The sequence below is a fragment of the Oryctolagus cuniculus genome, chromosome 18, assembly GCF_964237555.1.
Source record: "Oryctolagus cuniculus chromosome 18, mOryCun1.1, whole genome shotgun sequence".
Taxonomy (NCBI): domain Eukaryota; kingdom Metazoa; phylum Chordata; class Mammalia; order Lagomorpha; family Leporidae; genus Oryctolagus; species Oryctolagus cuniculus.
The window spans coordinates 7,954,199-7,970,333 of record NC_091449.1 but is presented as its reverse complement, the minus strand read 5'-3'; the positions used below and the strand labels follow the sequence as shown (position 1 = coordinate 7,970,333).

General features: G+C 66.9%; 2 protein-coding genes across 8 annotated transcripts; one reads left to right on the top strand and one right to left on the bottom strand.

Annotated features, from left to right (window-relative positions):
• Positions 1 to 700: 700 nt before the first annotated feature.
• Positions 701 to 4,647, bottom strand: PIH1D1 (PIH1 domain containing 1). 4 transcript variants are annotated; one of them, XM_051840691.2, is made up of 10 exons: positions 4,509 to 4,647; positions 3,525 to 3,618; positions 3,228 to 3,294; positions 2,851 to 3,033; positions 2,321 to 2,382; positions 2,158 to 2,239; positions 1,853 to 1,982; positions 1,594 to 1,669; positions 888 to 1,031; positions 701 to 806 (listed from the first exon to the last, which is right to left on the bottom strand). In XM_051840691.2, the coding sequence occupies exons 2-10, from the start codon at positions 3,612 to 3,614 to the stop codon at positions 765 to 767; spliced, it is 876 nt and encodes a 291-aa protein (XP_051696651.1). In that variant the 5' UTR covers positions 3,615 to 3,618; positions 4,509 to 4,647; the 3' UTR covers positions 701 to 764. The 4 variants fall into 4 exon arrangements, with proteins under 4 accessions (XP_051696651.1, XP_051696652.1, XP_008251027.2 ...); XM_051840692.2 differs by lacking the exon at positions 4,509 to 4,647 and adding an exon at positions 4,206 to 4,345; XM_008252805.4 differs by lacking the exon at positions 4,509 to 4,647 and adding an exon at positions 3,930 to 4,232.
• ALDH16A1 (aldehyde dehydrogenase 16 family member A1) lies at positions 4,398 to 15,843 on the top strand. Of its 4 annotated transcripts, none has more exons than XM_051840674.2 (18): positions 4,398 to 4,537; positions 7,165 to 7,484; positions 7,887 to 7,989; positions 8,310 to 8,436; positions 8,839 to 9,017; positions 9,101 to 9,178; positions 9,990 to 10,171; positions 10,257 to 10,409; positions 10,688 to 10,873; positions 10,996 to 11,091; positions 11,205 to 11,341; positions 11,477 to 11,582; positions 11,665 to 11,795; positions 12,030 to 12,197; positions 12,353 to 12,554; positions 14,765 to 14,950; positions 15,077 to 15,199; positions 15,591 to 15,843. In XM_051840674.2, exons 5-18 carry the CDS (start codon positions 8,849 to 8,851, stop codon positions 15,750 to 15,752), a joined length of 2,079 nt encoding a protein of 692 aa, XP_051696634.1. In that variant the 5' UTR covers positions 4,398 to 4,537; positions 7,165 to 7,484; positions 7,887 to 7,989; positions 8,310 to 8,436; positions 8,839 to 8,848; the 3' UTR covers positions 15,753 to 15,843. The 4 variants fall into 4 exon arrangements, with proteins under 4 accessions (XP_051696634.1, XP_051696633.1, XP_051696635.1 ...); XM_051840673.2 differs by having other exon boundaries at positions 7,159 to 7,484; XM_051840675.2 differs by having other exon boundaries at positions 4,399 to 4,537; positions 7,271 to 7,484.
• The last annotated feature ends 292 nt before the right edge of the window (positions 15,844 to 16,135 follow it).

The following is a 16,135-nucleotide window of genomic DNA, read 5'->3' as shown; positions in this document are numbered from 1 at the left end:
CCGCTGGTTCGAGTCCCGGCTGCTCCTCTTCCGATCCAGCTCCCTGCTGACGTGCCTGGGAAGTCAGCCCAAGTCCCTGGGGCCCTGCACCCACACGGGAGATCAGAAGGAGCTCTGGCTCCCACTGGCCACTGTGGCCATCTGGGGAGCTAACCAGCAGATGGAAGATTCTCTCTCTCTCCCCTTCTCTCTGCAACTCTGCCTTTCAAATACATCTTTAAGTACAGAGTTGGGGAAGCTTTCCAGGGACAGTTCCTTACAAGGGAAGCGGCGGGAGCAATACTCCCAAGGCAGGGCGCGCACTGGGGCCCCAGAGGGGCTGGGTGTGGCGGTGAGGACAAGGTTCCAGTGTGGGAAGCCAGCCAGGGACTGGCAAGGGTGGCTCAAGGACAGCCCAGAGGCGCCCAGGGTGGGCGTGCAGGGAGGGCAGGCACCAGGGGTGATGGAGGGCGTGGTCCGCAGGCGGCTCCGTGTCACCCGGCCCCAGTGAGAGCTCAAAGTGGCCGGGGCCCGGCTGAGGGGTGTGCACCTGCTCCCGATCCACGGTCGGACGGTGAACAGCACAGGGTCAGCTCCAGGGCCCTGGGGAGGACTAACCAGGGAGACTGGGGCCAGGCCTGGGCGGGGGCAGTGCCCTCCGGTAGACCCTAGCCCAGCGTCCCTCTGCCTCTGACACCCCACGCACTCCCAGCCACAGACAGCAGAGTCAAAGACCTTTTATTTCAACGTCAGGAGAGCCACCGGTCTTTCCACACGCCCTCGGGTCAGGAGGGCACGGACAGCAGGGGCATGGACACCAGCAGTTGCTGGGGAGAGAGGGCAGAGTGAGGATTGGGCCCCGGAGGGGCCGCCCAGCCCCCCGCCCTCGTCCCAGCCCCCGACCCCACCTTCCTCTTGCGGTGGAAGGCCGCCCGGCTCTCAGCGGTGCTGATCCGCAGGGGGATGGCGGCATCCAGGTGGTACAGCTGCTGGGGGCCCCCCAGCACCAGGCGGCTCTCCCCAATCTCCAGCGACAGCTCCCGCGCTCCGTCCTGGGGACGCAGTGCCCTCAGTCCCCACCCACATCCTGAGGACAGCAGCGCGGGCAGCTGACCGCCTCGCATGTTGGAAACTGCATTTACAGGGCCCCCTGGGGGCCGGTGCTGTGGCACAGCAGGTAGACCCCCCGCCTGGGACGCCAGCATCCCGTGTGGGCGCCGGTTCGAGTCCCGGCTGCTCCACTTCCAATCCAGCTCCCTGCTAACGCACCTGGGAAAAGCAGTGGAAGACGGCCCACGTGCTTGGGCCCCTGCCCCCACGCGGGAGACCCGGATGGAGCTCCAGCCCCTGGCTTCAGCCTGGCCCAGCCCCAGTCACCATGGCCATTTAGGGAGTGAACCAGCAGACACAAAAGCGCTCTCTCTCTCTCTCTCTCCAGCAGTTACAAGAGCTCTCGCTCTCTGACTTTCATATAAACACAAATTCTCACAAAGGGGAGGGGCTCCCCTGCCCAGGGTCCAGGCCGAGGACACTGCTTACGCGCCTCAGCGACCGGGCCCTCATCCCCGCCCCGCCTGTCCACCCTCATCGCCCTGCTCCGCCCAGCGCGCACACCAGTTTGGGGAGGTCAATTTCGGCCAGGAGGAGGTCAGGGGCTTCCAGCCAGAGACTCAGGCGAGGCTTCTCAGGGCTGGAGAGGAACAAGGGCAGGAGTGAGGGCAGCCGCCCAGTCCCTGCCAGCGCTGCCCCTGCCCCGCCCGGCCGTGCGGCCTCGGTGTCACCCCCACCCCCGCTGGGTTCCCAGAGCCCCAGGACACTGCCCAGCGCAGGGAGACGGAGGGGGTCACGTTAGGCAGGGCACCCCAAGGCCCACCCGCCCCCGGCTCCCGGAGAGGTGGGCGTGGACAGGCTCCCCAGCTCCTCGATCCTGGGCCGCTGCCGGGCGCGGATGTTCTGCTGCGAGATGGAGCCCAGGAAAGTCCGGTTCTTCAGCAGGCGCCACTCTGTGGGCAGAACCACAGGCGAGGGTGCCCTTCGCGCCCGCCAAGTCTCAGGGACGGCCCCGCCCCCTCGCTGCGCGGCCTGACCACACCCCCAGCTTGGCTCAGGAAGCCCCGCCCCCTAGCCTTGCGCGCCAATCCGCCCCTAGAGGATGCTCCGACCCCGCCCCCCGCTCACCCGGATTCAGCCGCAGGCTGTACTTGTCCTCAAGGCCCTCCCTGGCGATGGTGACCACGAGCTCCCGTAGGAAATCGCTGTTCTAGGGCAAGAGCGGGATGAGAGAGGGTGGGCGGCGGGCCGGGGAGAGGCCCCTGCCCAGCCTCACCCCGGCCCACCCCACCTGCATCCTCCGGTAGAAGTCGCTGTTGACGGCTACGTCGTAGGCGGTGCAGCCCTGGCCTTCTGCAGGGAGAGAGGGGGTGAGACGCCCCAAGGCCCAGAGGTCTGGCCACGCCCCTCCCAGTGCCCCCCACCCCGGCCCGGCCCTGGAGACCCTCGCCCCACCTCCGGAGAGGAGCCCGAGAGACCTGCCCCCTTCACGGCTCGTCCAAGCCAGCCAGAGCCCCCCTGACCTCTCCACCTAGAACCTTCCGCCCCCCCTCTCGGATCCACAGCGCCTCCTCCAGGACGCCTTCCAGGGCCACATCCCCCTGCGTGGCAGCTGTCACCTCCGCCCCGCCCAGAGCTACAGGAGACGCCTGCGAACCGAACGCACGCGCAGGCAAGACAGCGATGGAGAAGGGCAGAGACGGCCGGCCCGGGGCTGAAGCCGGGTCGGAGGACGGGCGAAGCGGCGGGCGCCCGAGAGGCCGGGGAGCTGCCGCAGGGGAGGGGCGGCGGCCGGGGACTGGGCTCGGCCGCGGCACTAACTTGCATCGAGCTCGGCGTGAGGCTCCCCCAGGCTCATGGGGATGCGGAAGCCGGCCTGGTCCTCCTCCAGCACTCGGAGCAGCTCGTCCTCGGTCATGTCGGCCGGCGGGGGGATGGAGGCCGAGTGGCAGATGTTGATGAAGACCTTCCCGTCCGCCGGCGAGCTGGTCTTGATGCAGAAGCCTGGCGGGAGGAGCGTCCCGCCCCGTCTCTGCACCGGCCTCTGTCTGGCTCAGTCCTCCCTGGGGCTGCGCCTCCGCCCGCTCCCTCCACATCCCTCCCTCGCCCTCTCCCTTTGAGTCACTGTCCCCCTGCGCCCTCCTCCCTCTGGGCCTGCTCTCCCTCTGGTCCTCTCTCTAGGTCCCCGTCTTTCTCACCGGGCTGTGGCTGGATCTGCGTAGATTCTGGCCTTGCTGTCTGGGCTTGCTGCAGCTCCTTAGAGGCCTGTGACAGAAAACAACCTCCAGACGTGGGGTCTTCTAGGGGGGGTCCCAAAGACCCTCCCCAACCCCACTTTTTCCCCAGCCCAGCAAACTTTGAGCCGAGGAACTACAACTCCCGTGAGCCCTGTTTGCGCCCTCGTGCATTCTGGGATCTGTAGTCCCATCTGGGAGCACCAAAAAAAAAAAAAGAAAAAAGGATCCTCAAATCCCCAGGGAGCCAAGAGCCCGCACCTGCAGCAGCAGCTCCTCAAACCGCGCCGTCTCGGCACCCATCGTCTCCGCCTCGCTCAGCTCCGGCGCGAGAAGCCTCGAATCCGCCATGACCCTGGGGAAGAGACCTCTGCACCCTCGACGAGAGGCACCCTCCCCGGGATCCGAACTCCCCACAGCGTGGCGAAAACCTAAGGATCCAGCCCGAGACTGCCATCCCCCGGCTGTCGTCTAGCCCACATCTTGCGAGTAGGCGCACTCTCGGTCCCGCATGCCGGATGTGCACCTGAAAGCCGCGCTTCCGCCCTGTCACCATGGCAGCCGCGCAGTCAGCACTTCCGGCTCCCAACGCCCGCCCCTCGCCCCAACCACCAATCCCGCTCGAAGCCTGAAGACACGCCTCTCCCTCAACCAATCCAAACTAACCCTGAGAGAGCGCGCGAGCGCGAGCCAAAGGCCACACTTCCTGTATCGATACAGCCACACTCCACTCAGGGCCGCCACACCTTTGAACCTTAATCTCAACGGCAATCCTGAGAGACTCCCTCTGATCTTTGAACTGAGGCTTCGTCCCAAGTAGATGTACTTCGGACTAAAAGCTGCATTTATGTCCTATACAAACAAGGCTGCACGGCCGCGGCCACCCTTGTATATCCGAAGCCCCCTATCTGTCCTCCAGCCGCTGGCATTTCCCGCCCTCACCTGCGCCCCGCTTTACGGAGTACGCATGCTCCAACCCCTTTCCCAGCGCCGGTGGTAGGCGGGGTCACCCGGGCCTAAGGCGGGGACGGGGGCGGAGCCTGCGCCCTATTTCCCGTAGCCTCGCTCCGTTCTCGTCGGTTCCGCCCCTAAGGGCTGGAGAGGGCGGTGCTGCCCTTCCGACCTCGAGGTTCTCGGGGGCGGAGTGCCCCGCGGCCCTCCGTGCCAAGCGGTCCGGGCGGGCGATGGCCGCGACGCGCGTAGGACCCCGCGCCTGCGACATCTTCACCACCATGGAGTACGGACCTGCGCCGGAGAGCCACGCATGCGCACTGGTGAGGGCCTGGCGGGCCCGCGCGGCCCCCTCCTTCCCCGGGGTCGCGAGGCTGCGTTCGGCGCGCGCCGTCCCGTCAGCCACCGCGGCAGCGCTGCGGCTCCGCCCCTCGGGGCTCCCTCGGGGCGGGGTGGCGCCGGGCGGGAGCTGGCGGGCGCGTGCGCGGAGCGCAGGTGGACGTCTCCGCCGCAGTTCAGCCCGCGCCCAGGGTCCCTGATCCTGGACTTCCCGCGGCGGCGTCTCCCCCGGCTCCTCAGAACCGCCCGCGACGCCGCGGCGTGGCCTCAGATCCCCCGATGGCGGAGTGCCCTTGGGGCTCCCGTAACCCTCAGAGCCCCGTAGACTTCCACGGCTGCCCAGGACGTCCGGGGCTCCCTGGGGGCTCCGCGGGCTCCCCGCAGACCCTCAGGGCCGCAGAGTACTCCGGAACTTCCTGTGCGCCCCGCAGCGCTGTGCATCACCCCAGACCCGGGCGGGGGGCCATGAGTCGGAGGGCTCCCGCATGCCCCGGGCCCGGGCCGCCTGTGGGGGGCTGTGGGCGCATCGGGGTCAGGGCCTGGTGGAGCCGGCCTCGCCCTGTGCCTCCCCCTGCAAGCTGAGGAAGACCTACTGGGCCTGATACAGCAAAGGGAGTTCGTGGGGACCCCGCATGAGCCCCTGGGGTTCCCCGGGGTCCTGCCGCCTCTGTAGGCTCCTGTGACAGCACCTGCCTCCGATGTTCTGTCACGTTCTAGAAGTCCCTCGTGGGGCCCTCCTGCACCCAGGCAAGAAGAGCTAGGGCTGCTTCTGGGCCCCGGGGGAGGGGTGGCCCAGGTGAGGCCGAGGTGCTGGAGGGAGGGGGCCAGGGTGCCCCGGGGCCTGACCCTGAGCTGGGTGCGCCCAGGAAGAGCAGAGCCCAGAGTCTGGGGAGGTGGGGGAGAGTGAGGCGTGGGGCCGGCACTGGCCACGGGGACCTGCGAGTCGCCGACCGGAAGTTGCCCTGTAGGCAGGGTTGGGTCTGGGAGCAGGCGCGGCTTTGCCAGCGTGCACGGGGCTGAAGGCGGGAGGCCCTGAGAGGTCCTTAAGTGTCCCCCCTGGGTGGCTTCTGTGTGCTGAGCAGGACCGCACTGGATCCCCGGAACCCCGGAGGCTGGAGAGGGAAGTGACGCGCCCACAGGCCAGGTCGGGCTGGGACGCAGACCCCTTGTTTCTTCCCTCGACCCGCCAGCCTCAGGCCAGACCCCACCAGAGCATGCTTCCTTTGGCCTGAACTTCCTTTGAAAACGCGAATTAGTAAACAACCAGTTCCATGTAAACATGTGGGATCCCGGTGTCTCTGGAAAAAAACGAAATTTTCCAGTTTGGCAACCTCTGGCTTGAGTTTCCTGGCGAAAGTCATCTGGAAGCAATAGCGACTGTCACTGGCGATGCGACGGCGCTCCGGGCCTCTCCCCACTTACACCCTTGCCAGGGCCTGGGGACATTCTTCTGGGGGGTTGTTTTCGGGGGAGCGAGTGGTGTTTATGAGAGACTTCCGTTAACCCGTCCTGCAGCTGAAGTGGTGGTCAGCGATTGGCCCGGTGTCGCTCCCCTCTGCTCCTCTCCTTTTTTTTTTTTTTTAATTTAACAAATCCCAGCTGTGGTGTATTTTCCAGTAAACAGTTGAGTTCTTATCTGTAACAGACAAGGACTGACTCTGTTACATAACTGCACTCAGGCACCCCCCCCCGTGACGCTCAGTGCCATCTCACGCCCAGCGCATGTCCGCGTGTCCCTATTTCTTTTCTTTTTTAAGAGAGACAGAAAGGTCTTCCTTTTGTGGTTGGTTCACCCTCCAATGGCCGCCGCGGCCAGTGCGCTACGGCCGGCGCACCGCGCTGATCCGATGGCAGGAGCCAGGTGCTTCTCCTGGTCTCCCATGGGGTGCAGGGCCCAAGCACCTGGGCCATCCTCCACTGCACTCCCGGGCCACAGCAGAGAGCTGGCCTGGAAGAGGGGCAACTGGGACAGAATCCGGCGCCCCGACCGGGACTAGAACCCGGTGTGCCGGCGCCGCTAGGCGGAGGATTAGCCTGTTGAGCCACAGCGCCGGCCCTGTGTCCCTATTTCTAAAATGCCTCTTTGTGCCCGGGGACATTTGCATTTGGGACTTAGGGGTGACTGTTTTCCTTTAAAGAGAACAAGACAAGGGCCAGTGGGCCAAGTCAGGACAAGGCAGGAACACATGGCTTCGGGGTGCCGAGACGAGAGTCTGTAGAAGGTGGAAAGTGAAGCCGGCGCCGCGGCTCACTAGGCTAATCCAAGTGAGTCTTGGATTTAGCGACAGGGAACTCGTGAGCGGTGGGAGAAAGGAAGGCGGAGCAGACACGAGGGTGATGCAGTACGTTACCAGCAAAGGAGCGGGCACGGGCGCAGTGCGCCGGCCCAGCCCATGCCCACAGCCCGGATCAGAGTCCCAGCCCCGCCCCCACCCCTGCTTCCTGCCCGTGCACACCCTGGGGTGGCTGAAGCACTTGGGTCCTGCCCCTCCCCTTGACTGAGTCGGCTCCCAGTCCCTGGAGAGTGAACCATCAGATGGGACCAATCTCCTCCCGCTCCCTCCCTCTCTTTCTAACTCTGCCTTTCAAATCAATCTTACCGGAGAAATAGGACGGCCCTCCTGTGTTGCCGACGGGACCGTGAGCGGTGCAGGCGCTGTGGAAGGCAGCGGTCAGCCAGACAGGTCGCCGTCTGACCCAGCAAATCCACTTCTTAGCTGCAGCCCAAAGGATCTGGAAGTGCACTCAGCCAAGGCTCTGTCCGCGAGTAGTCATGGCAGCACTGCCCGGCGCGGCCCAAACACAGAAGCAACCCGAATGTTCCTCGCGTGATGCTGGATGAGCAGCCCAGCGTGTCCGTGTGGTGCCTGGTGCTCACCGTGAGGGGAAGTGGACCTGCTACCTGGGGCAGACCCGGACACCTTGACCGTAGTGTGTGACTTTATTTACAGGAACGCCCAGCATAGGCCGCGCTCTAGGGACAGAGAGCGGCGAGCGGTTGTCAGGGAGTGGGAAGAGGGGGAAGGGGCAGTGAGTGCCGAGTGGGCACAGGGCCCCCTCGGGGTGACGACCGTGTTCTAGAACCCGACGGTGCTGACGTCTGTGTGCGCGACAGTGTGCGTGTTTAACTGCCACTGGATTGTACACCTTTACACGGTGAAAGGGGCAAATTCTAGCTGATGTGATTTTACCAGGATGAGGGGAAGACAGGAGGAAGAAGAGAATTAGCTGATGGGGCAAATGGGACAGGTGTGCGTTCCCAGAGGACTCTGGGTAGGCCCTGAGCTGCCCCTCGTTCCAGACCCTTTTCCAAGTCGTCTTCCCCTCCCCCAGGCCTGGCTGGACACGCAGGACCGGCACTTGGGCCACTATGTAGATGGGAAGTGGTTAAAACCAGAACACAGGAGTTCCGTGCCCTGCCAGGATCCAGTGACAGGTATGAGGTGGCCCCGGGAGGGAAGGAGGAGCACTCGGTCCACCCCTGTGAGGGCAGGGGGCAGAGATTTCTGGGTGGTCCTGCTAACATCCTGAACGCGGTCCCGCCCCATGGAGACTCCTGAAGTCTAGCAAAATCCTTGGCCTTGCTCATGGGAAGCAGCCGGAGCCGTGCCCGTGCCTGTGCCCGGCGATAAATCCGAGACCCTGGTGGGGGCAGGGGACCAGGCTGGGCTCCCCGCATCTCAGCCCCCCCTCTTCTGACGTGGGCCCCCTCGGCTCTCTTCCCGCTCTGGGTCCCCCGCCTCCCCCCCCCCCCAGGAGAGAACCTGGCCACCTGCCTGCTGGCACAGGCTGAGGACGTGTGTGCGGCCGTGGAGGCCGCCCGGACCTCCCTGGAGAGCTGGAGCAAACTTCCTGGAGCCGCCCGGGCCCAGCATCTGAGCAGGTGATGCTGCAGGTGTGGCCCCGGCAGGTGGGGAGGGAGACGGTGGGACAGCGGAGGTTCACATTCGTAGACTGGGGCTGGGAGTGACGAAGCGGCTCCTTCCACAGCTATCAGAGGGTGTCCGTGTCTCAGCAGGTCCTTGCGTCCCCGGTTCCCATTTACCACTTCCATTGCAAAGAGAAGCCAAGACTCAATGCCCAGGGGTTTACCTGTGGCCAAGGCCTTTGGGGTTTGGGCCCTAACTACATTTCCCATGAGCCTTTGCTGTCTTCTGTCCCTTATAAGTAGTAGGGCTGACCCGGGGGCTCATGGGGGTTGTAGTCCAGGCCCAGGGGCCTGCTCTGGGACCTGTCACCTGGCCCAAGGGCCCTGGGAAGTGACCGTCCCCCGTACTCTGTGCAGGCTGGCCAAGATGCTCCAGAAGCACCAGCGGCTGCTGTGGACCCTGGAATCCCTGGTGACCGGGAGGGCGGTGCGCGAGGTTCGGGACGGGGATGTCTCGCTGGCCCAGCAGCTGCTGCAGTACCACGCGGTCCAGGCACACACCCAGGAGGAGGCGCTGGCAGGCTGGGAGCCCATGGGTGAGAAGCTGGAGTCCAGCGCCCGGCCCTCTCCCCCGTGTGACGGCAGAGCCCGTCCCAGTCCCCCCGTTCCTTCCGTTCAGGAGTGATCGGCCTCATCCTGCCGCCCACCTTCTCCTTCATCGAGATGATGTGGAGGGTTTGCCCTGCCCTGGCTGTGGGTGAGTCAGCGCCTGGGCTCCGGGTCTAGAGGGAGGAGGGCTGGACCCCTGGGTCTGAGGGAAGAGGCTGGGGCTGGACCCCTGGGTCTGAGGGAGGAGGATGGGCCGGGACCCCTGGGTCTGAGGGAGGAGGCTGGGGCTGGACCCCTGGGTCTGAGGGAGGAGGCTGGGGACTTGGACTCCCAGGTCTGAGGGAGGAGGACAGGCCGGGACCCCTGGGTCTGAGGGAGGAGGCTGGGGCTGGACCCCTGGGTCTGAGGGAGGAGGGCTGGGGCTGGACCCCTGGGTCTGAGGGAGGAGGCTGGGGACTTGGACTCCCAGGTCTGAGGGAGGAGGACAGGCCGGGACCCCTGGGTCTGAGGGAGGAGGCTGGGGCTGGACCCCTGGGTCTGAGGGAGGAGGGCTGGGGCTGGACCCCTGGGTCTGAGGGAGGAGGGCTGGAGTCTGGGCTCCCGGGTCTGAGGGAGGAGGACGGGCCGGGACCCCTGACTCTGAAGGAGGACGGCCCGGGACCCCTGGGTCTGAGGGAGGAGGGGCTGGGGCTGGACCCCTGACTCTGAAGGAGGAGGACGAGCTGGGACCCCTGGGTCTGAGGGAGGAGGCTGGGGCTGGACCCCTGGGTCTGAGGGAGGAGGGCTGGGGCTGGACCCCTGGGTCTGAGGGAGGAGGACTGGGGCTGGGACCCCTGACTCTGAAGGAGGACGGGCCGGGACCCCTGGGTCTGAGGGAGGAGGCTGGGGCTGGACCCCTGGGTCTGAGGGAGGAGGGACCGTGGGCTGTGCTCCAGTCCTTGAGCTGCCCCGTCCCCCAGGCTGCACCGTGGTGGCCCTCGTGCCCCCAGGCTGCCCAACGCCCCTCCTCCTGGCCCAGCTGGCGGGGGAGCTGGGCTCCTTCCCGGGCATCCTCAACGTGCTCTGCGGCCCCGCCTCCCTGGGGCGCGTCCTGGCCGCGCAGCCCGGAGTCCAGAAGGTGGCCTTCTGCGGAGCTGTCGAGGTATCTTGGGGGGGGTGGGGGGCGGCGGCCGAGGGCGGGAGGCGGGAGACTCGTGCCCCTGCCGACCCTGGCGGTCGCCCCCCAGGAAGGACGTGCCCTTCGCCGGACGCTGGCGGGCGAGGGGGCCGCGCTGGGGCTGGCGCTGGGCGTGGAGTCGCTGCTGCTGGTGACGGACTCGGCCGACGTGGACGCGGCCGTGGAGGGCGTCGTGGACGCGGCCTGGTCCGACCGCAGCCCGGTGAGGCCCAGGGGCTCGTGGGTCCCCTTCCTTCCTTGAGGTGGGGGGCGTCTCTGTGCCCAGGGGTCCTCACCTCCCGTTTCCAAGTCTCTGCGCATCCCCCCACCCCACCCCACCCCGCTGTCCCGGTCTCGCACAGTCTGTATCCCTCGCTCTGTCTCTGCCCCTGGTTTTCCAACTCCTGTCTTCACCCTCGGAACCACATCCGCCCCGGGTTTGGGCCTCTGCACTCTGTGACCCTGCGGTGACCCCTAACCCGACTCCCTTGCTCCTGCCAGGGCGGCCTCCGGCTGCTCATCCAGGAGTCGGTGTGGGCTGAAACCCTGAGGCGGCTGCAGGCACGGATGGGGCGGCTGAGGAGTGGCCGAGGGCTGGACGGGGCCGTGGACATGGGGGCCCGAGGGGCTGCCGCGCGTGACCTAGCCCAGCGCTACGTGCGCGAGGCCGAGAGCCTGGGCGCACAGGTGAGCCGGGGACAGAGACGCTGGGGCGCTGGGTGAGGGGGCACCAGGAGACGTGACTCCTGGGTGGGCCTGGGGGAGGAGGGATGGAGGGACCCCTCTAGGTCCACGCTCCGCCTCCCTAGGTGTTCCAGGCTGGCGATGTGCCCTCGGATGGCCCGTTCTACCCCCCAACCTTGGTTTCTGGCCTACCCCCTGCTGCCCCGTGCGCCCAGGCCGAGGTGAGCCCCCGAGGGTGCCAGAGGCCCTGTTCCCCACATGACCTGAGTTCTTGTCCACCGTGGGCCCTGGGGGGTGGGGTACCAGACCCCTGAGGGCCCCTCACGCCTTCCAGGTCCCATGGCCGCTGGTCGTGGCCTCCCCTTTCCGCACAGCCAAGGAGGCCCTGGCCATGGCCAACGCGACCCCCCGAGGAGGTAGCGGCAGCGTGTGGAGCGAGAGGCTGGGGCAGGCGCTGGAGCTGGGCCACGGGTCAGCGGGCACGGCCGGGCCAGAGGGCGGGCGGGCGGCCTGTGGGCGCGGCCCGAGTACCCACTCTTTCCCTCTGCCTCGACGCCTACTCTGGGTCCCCTCTGCCCTTCCCTGAAGTCTCCGCCTCCCCTGTAGGCTCCAGGTGGGCACCGTCTGGATCAACAGCCATGGCCTCAGAGACCCTGGCGTGCCCACGGGCGGCTGCAAGGAGAGCGGGTCTTCCTGGCACGGGGGCCCGGATGTGAGTACTGCCCCTCCCCGTCACCACGCCGCGTGCCCCTGACACCTGGACTCCCCTCCGATCACCACGCACCCCCTCACAGGGCCTGTATGAGTACCTGCGGCCCCCGGGGACCCCTGCCCGGCTGCCCGCCCCCTCTGAGAACTTGAACTATGACACCTTCGGCCTCACCGTGCCCTCGACCCTGCCGGCTGGACCAGAAGCGGGGCCCAGGTGAGTGGCCCCTGGACCAGGCGCTCAGGGGACAGGGTGGGCAGGAGGGGGCTCCCTTCCTGATGGGTCCTGATGGGTCTCAGTGCCCCGCTTGAAGGAAGCTCGGGGCCTGCGCAGAAATGCAGGGGCAGGAGCTTGCCTCCCCCAGAGGCTCATGGGACCTGAGTGTGTACTCAGAGGGGAGGGCAGACCCAGGCCCCGGGACCCCCCACCTCACACCTGCCCCTTCTCCAGCCCAGCACCCCCCTACGGGCTCTTCGTGGGGGGCCGTTTCCAGGCTCCCGGGGCCCGGAGCTCTAGGCCCATCCCGGGCGCAGACGGCAGCCTCCATGGCTACGTGGCTGAGGGCGGGGCCAAGGACATCCGCGGTGCCGTGGAGGCCGCTCACCAGGCTGCCCCCGGGTAAGCGGGCCCCACGGGAGAAGGGGCCGCAGGGCGGGTCAGCCGAGACTCCCCAGTGGGTGGTGGGCTGCGGGGCACAAGTCGGGTGTCTGGGGAGAGCCAGGGCTGGGACACCGCCCCGCACCCCCTCCCCAACGCACATCGTCTGCCCGCAGCTGGGTGGGCCGGTCACCAGGGGCGCGGGCAGCCGTGCTGTGGGCCCTGGCGGCCGCGCTGGAGCGCCGGGCGCCCACCCTGACGTCCAGGCTGGAAAGGCACGGAGTGGGGCTGAAGGCGGCTAAAGCAGAGGTGGAGCTGAGCGCGCGGCGACTCCGGACCTGGGGGGCCCGGGCCCAGGCCCAGGGTCACAGCTTGCAGGTGAGGGGTCTGTGGGCAGGCGGGCGGTGGGGAGGGGGCAGAGCAGCGTCTGGAGCGAGACGGGCTGGGACCCTGCCCCAGCTCCACGGGCACCATCACCAGCGAGGGGCTCCATCCCTGTCCCTCTCTGCACCGGTTCCTCCTCTGTATACTGGGCGCATGGCCTGCCTCACCCACTGCTGTCCCTTGATAGCCACAGGGGATTGGTTCTGGGACCCCCCCCAACAAAGCACTCAGATTCTCCAGCCCCTTGGAAACAGTGGCATCACGTGTGCATAGGCGTGCGTGCGTCCTGCCATACGCTGTCAGTCGCTGCTGTGAGACCCATAACTCCTGACGCAGCGTAAGTGCCGGCTGGGCGGCGGCTCTGCTGAGTCACAGGGAGTAATGACAAGGGCCCAGAAGGCCTGCGTGTGCAGTGCAGCTGTCGGGATTTTCCGGAATCTGTTTGCAAATTTTTTTTTTATTCGAGAGACAGAGACAGACAGAGCCCCCATTCACTGGTTCGCTCCCCGAGTGCCCACGATGGCCAGGGCTACACCAGGCTGTGGCTGGAGCCAGGAACGCCGCGTGGGTCTCCCCCCACACAGCTTGAGTCACCCGCCACCTCCCAGGGGCCCACTGGCAGGAAGCTGGAATCAAGGCCAAAGCCGGGCGCCCCGGCAGGGGTCAGATGCAGGCCGGCACCTGTGGCCCCGGTGTTTTTGAAGCCACAGCGGTGGAATGTGCACTCACGGAGGGCCAGCTGCGGTGTTTTCCAGTCTGTGGTTAGGGACCCGTCCTGTTCTTTCCTGGGCCATAAAATCAGTTACTCGGCTGCCACGGAGGCATCTCCTCCTTTAAACAGACAGACAAAAAATGGGGATCAAAACAAACGGACCGGACAGTCCCAAGAGTGCATCACGCAAGGCATCCCTCCGTGCCTTTCGTTTGCCGCACACGCCAGGCGGACGTGAGCGTGCAGCGGACAGCGGGCAAGGCCGAGGGTTGGCGGCTCAGGCCGCGCCCCAGGGGCGCCCGGGACAGGTGCAGCCAAGGCAGCCGGTCGTCGGCTCTGGAAGCGCCCGGCGTCCTCGTACGCCGTCCGGGACTCAGAAGGCGTTTGCTTGGGGCAGCACAGGAGATGGCGCCCGGATCTGTAGTCCGCGGGCCTGAGGCACCACGTGGGCGACCCCAGAGTGCTCACGCTAAGGGGCCAGGTTTATGTTTTAAGTGCAGGTGTCTGTCTCCGTGTCTGAAGGACTCCTAGGAACTGTAAACAGGAGTCGGGCAGTGCCTGATGGGACGTGACGGGGTGCACGAGAGAGGAAAGCGGGGGCTGCCTGGGACACGGCGAGCGTGACGAAGGGCACGAGAAGTGGGAGCGGGGTTCATGACCGCACGAGGGTGCGCGTTCCCGGTGAAACCAGGCAGGGCACTGAGTGTCAGATACGTTCAGCAAAGCTCTCACGAGAAAACACGCGAGCACAGGAAGTGGCCCCAGGCCGAGCTCAGCAAGGCACTCCTCAGGCGCTGGTTCAAATCCCAGCTCCTCCACTTCCACTCCAGCTCCCTGCTGGTGGCCTGGGAAAGCTGTGGAATATGGCCCAAGTGTTAGGGCCCCTGCCACCCTCAGGGGAGACCCAGATGAAGCTCCTGGCTCCTGACCTGACCCGGCCTGGCCATTGCAGCCATCTGGGGAGTGAACCAGTGGATGGAGGACACCTTTCTCTCTCTCCCTCCCTCCCTCTCCATAACTCTGACTTTCAAATAATTAAATCATTCTTTAAGAAAAAGAGGCCGAGGCCTCACGAGCCGTGGGCCGCCTGGGGGTTTTGAGTGCAGAGGGGAGGCTGGGCCCACGAGGACGTGGCAGGTAGGGGCCAGGCCTGGAATGGCAGGTGCGCCCGAAGGCGTGAATTTGTCGTGAAGAGTGGGGAACAGGTGGTTGTGTACCCCTGCGCCCGCCAGGGGCCTGAGCGAGGCGAGGCGTTGGTAGGAGGCTGGCGGTTCCTTAATGAGGGCGAGGCCCACTGGGCCTGCAGGCTGTCTGCTGTGCCCGCAGTAACTCCCTCGCGGTAAATCCGACTTCCTGGCCAGGCCGACCGGCCACGTCACCGGCTTTCCCCAAGCTGGCTGCTGGGGTGTCTGAGCCGCCCTCACACTACGAAAAGGAAAAGATGTGCCGGCCAGGAAAGCAGTCAGGCCCCTCCCCGCTCCTGTCCCTGCAGGTGGCCGGGCTGAGAGGCCCAGTGCTCCGGCTGCGGGAGGCCCTGGGCGTGCTGGCCATCGTGTGCCCGGAAGAGTGGCCCCTGCTTGCCTTCGTGTCCCTGCTGGCCCCCGCCCTGGCCCATGGCAACGCCCTGGTCGTGGTACCCAGCGGGGCCTGCCCCCTGTTGGCCCTGGAGCTCTGCCAGGTAACATTGCCTGCGGGCCCCTGCTCCCAGCAGCCCCCGGGAGGTGCGGGAGACCTGCAGGGGCTTGGGTCCCACCCTCGCAGCCCCAGCACGGGCAGCATCACCAGCCCGTGCCCCCCACCCTAGGATATGGCCACCCTGCTGCCCGCGGGCCTTGTGAACGTGGTGACAGGGGACCGGGACCACCTGACGCGCTGCCTGGCCCTGCACCAGGACATCCAGGCCCTGTGGTACTTCGGATCTGCCCAGGTACCCTTCGTCCCTCCCTCGGGCGTCATAAGCTTGGATGAGGGGGAAGCTCCTGGTTAGGGCAGGCGGCCCAGCCCCCTGAGAACTAAGAGGGGGAACACCGTGGGAGCAGGCTCGGAGGTCGCCGCCCCTCACGGAGGGCCTCACCCCAGCGTCAGGTGGGGGCCACGGTGCACCTCCGAAGCCTCGTATTGGTGGCGCCTGGGAGCGTGCGTGCCGGCGAGGGCCCCTTCCCCTGGACGTGGGTGGCTGCTGGGCAGGAGACCCCCCGGCCGCAGGAGCCCCGCGCCCCAGCTGGCAGAGCCTTGGGGGGTCTCTCCTGGGTCGCAGCCCTTGTTGCTAAGGACGCAGGTGCTTAGCAACCGCGCCGTCTCCCCCCACCCCCACGCAGGGCTCCCGCTTCGCCGAGTGGGCCTCCGCAGGAAACCTCAAGGCCGTGTGGGCGAACGCGGGCCACCCACGGGCCTGGGACCAGGAGGCCGAGGGCGCGGGCCCGGAGCTGGGGCTGCGGGCGGCGCGGACCAAGGCCCTGTGGCTGCCCGCGGGGGACTGACGCCTGCGACTGAGCAGCTGGACGCCGACCGACCGCGGACGTCTGGGACTGTGCTGTGACCCCCGAGGCCGCGAATAAATGTCTGCCCGACCCCGGCTGCGCTCGTGCGGGGAGGGAGGCCGGGTCCAGGCCATTCGCTGGGACATTCAGTGGCCGCTGGGCGGTTCCGCAAGCACAGGGTCTGTGACGGCGCCGCCCGGGACTCCTCGGGCCGCCAGCGTCCTTCGCCTCCACCCTCACGCCGGCTCCGGCCTTGTCCGTCCGGTCCCCTGGAGGCCAAATCCGATTGGCCAGCCCGTGTCAGGTGACCGCTTCTGGCCCAATCCCTGGCCAGGGGCGGGATCTTCCAGTACAGGCCATGCTCCTGGCCGTCAGTCAACAGC

Coding starts and splice junctions, on each gene's coding strand:
- PIH1D1 (XM_051840691.2), bottom strand. CDS start 3,614: ATGGCGGATTCGAGGCTTCTCGCGCCGGAGCTGAGCGAGGCGGAGACG. Junction 1,983..2,157: donor CAGCCTGCGGCTGAATCCGG/GTGAGCGGGGGG, acceptor TTCTGCCCACAG/AGTGGCGCCTGCTGAAGAAC. Junction 1,032..1,593: donor AAATTGACCTCCCCAAACTG/GTGTGCGCGCTG, acceptor CTGCGTCCCCAG/GACGGAGCGCGGGAGCTGTC.
- ALDH16A1 (XM_051840672.2), top strand. CDS start 4,448: ATGGCCGCGACGCGCGTAGGACCCCGCGCCTGCGACATCTTCACCACC. Junction 8,437..8,838: donor CGGGCCCAGCATCTGAGCAG/GTGATGCTGCAG, acceptor TACTCTGTGCAG/GCTGGCCAAGATGCTCCAGA. Junction 9,179..9,989: donor TTGCCCTGCCCTGGCTGTGG/GTGAGTCAGCGC, acceptor CCCGTCCCCCAG/GCTGCACCGTGGTGGCCCTC.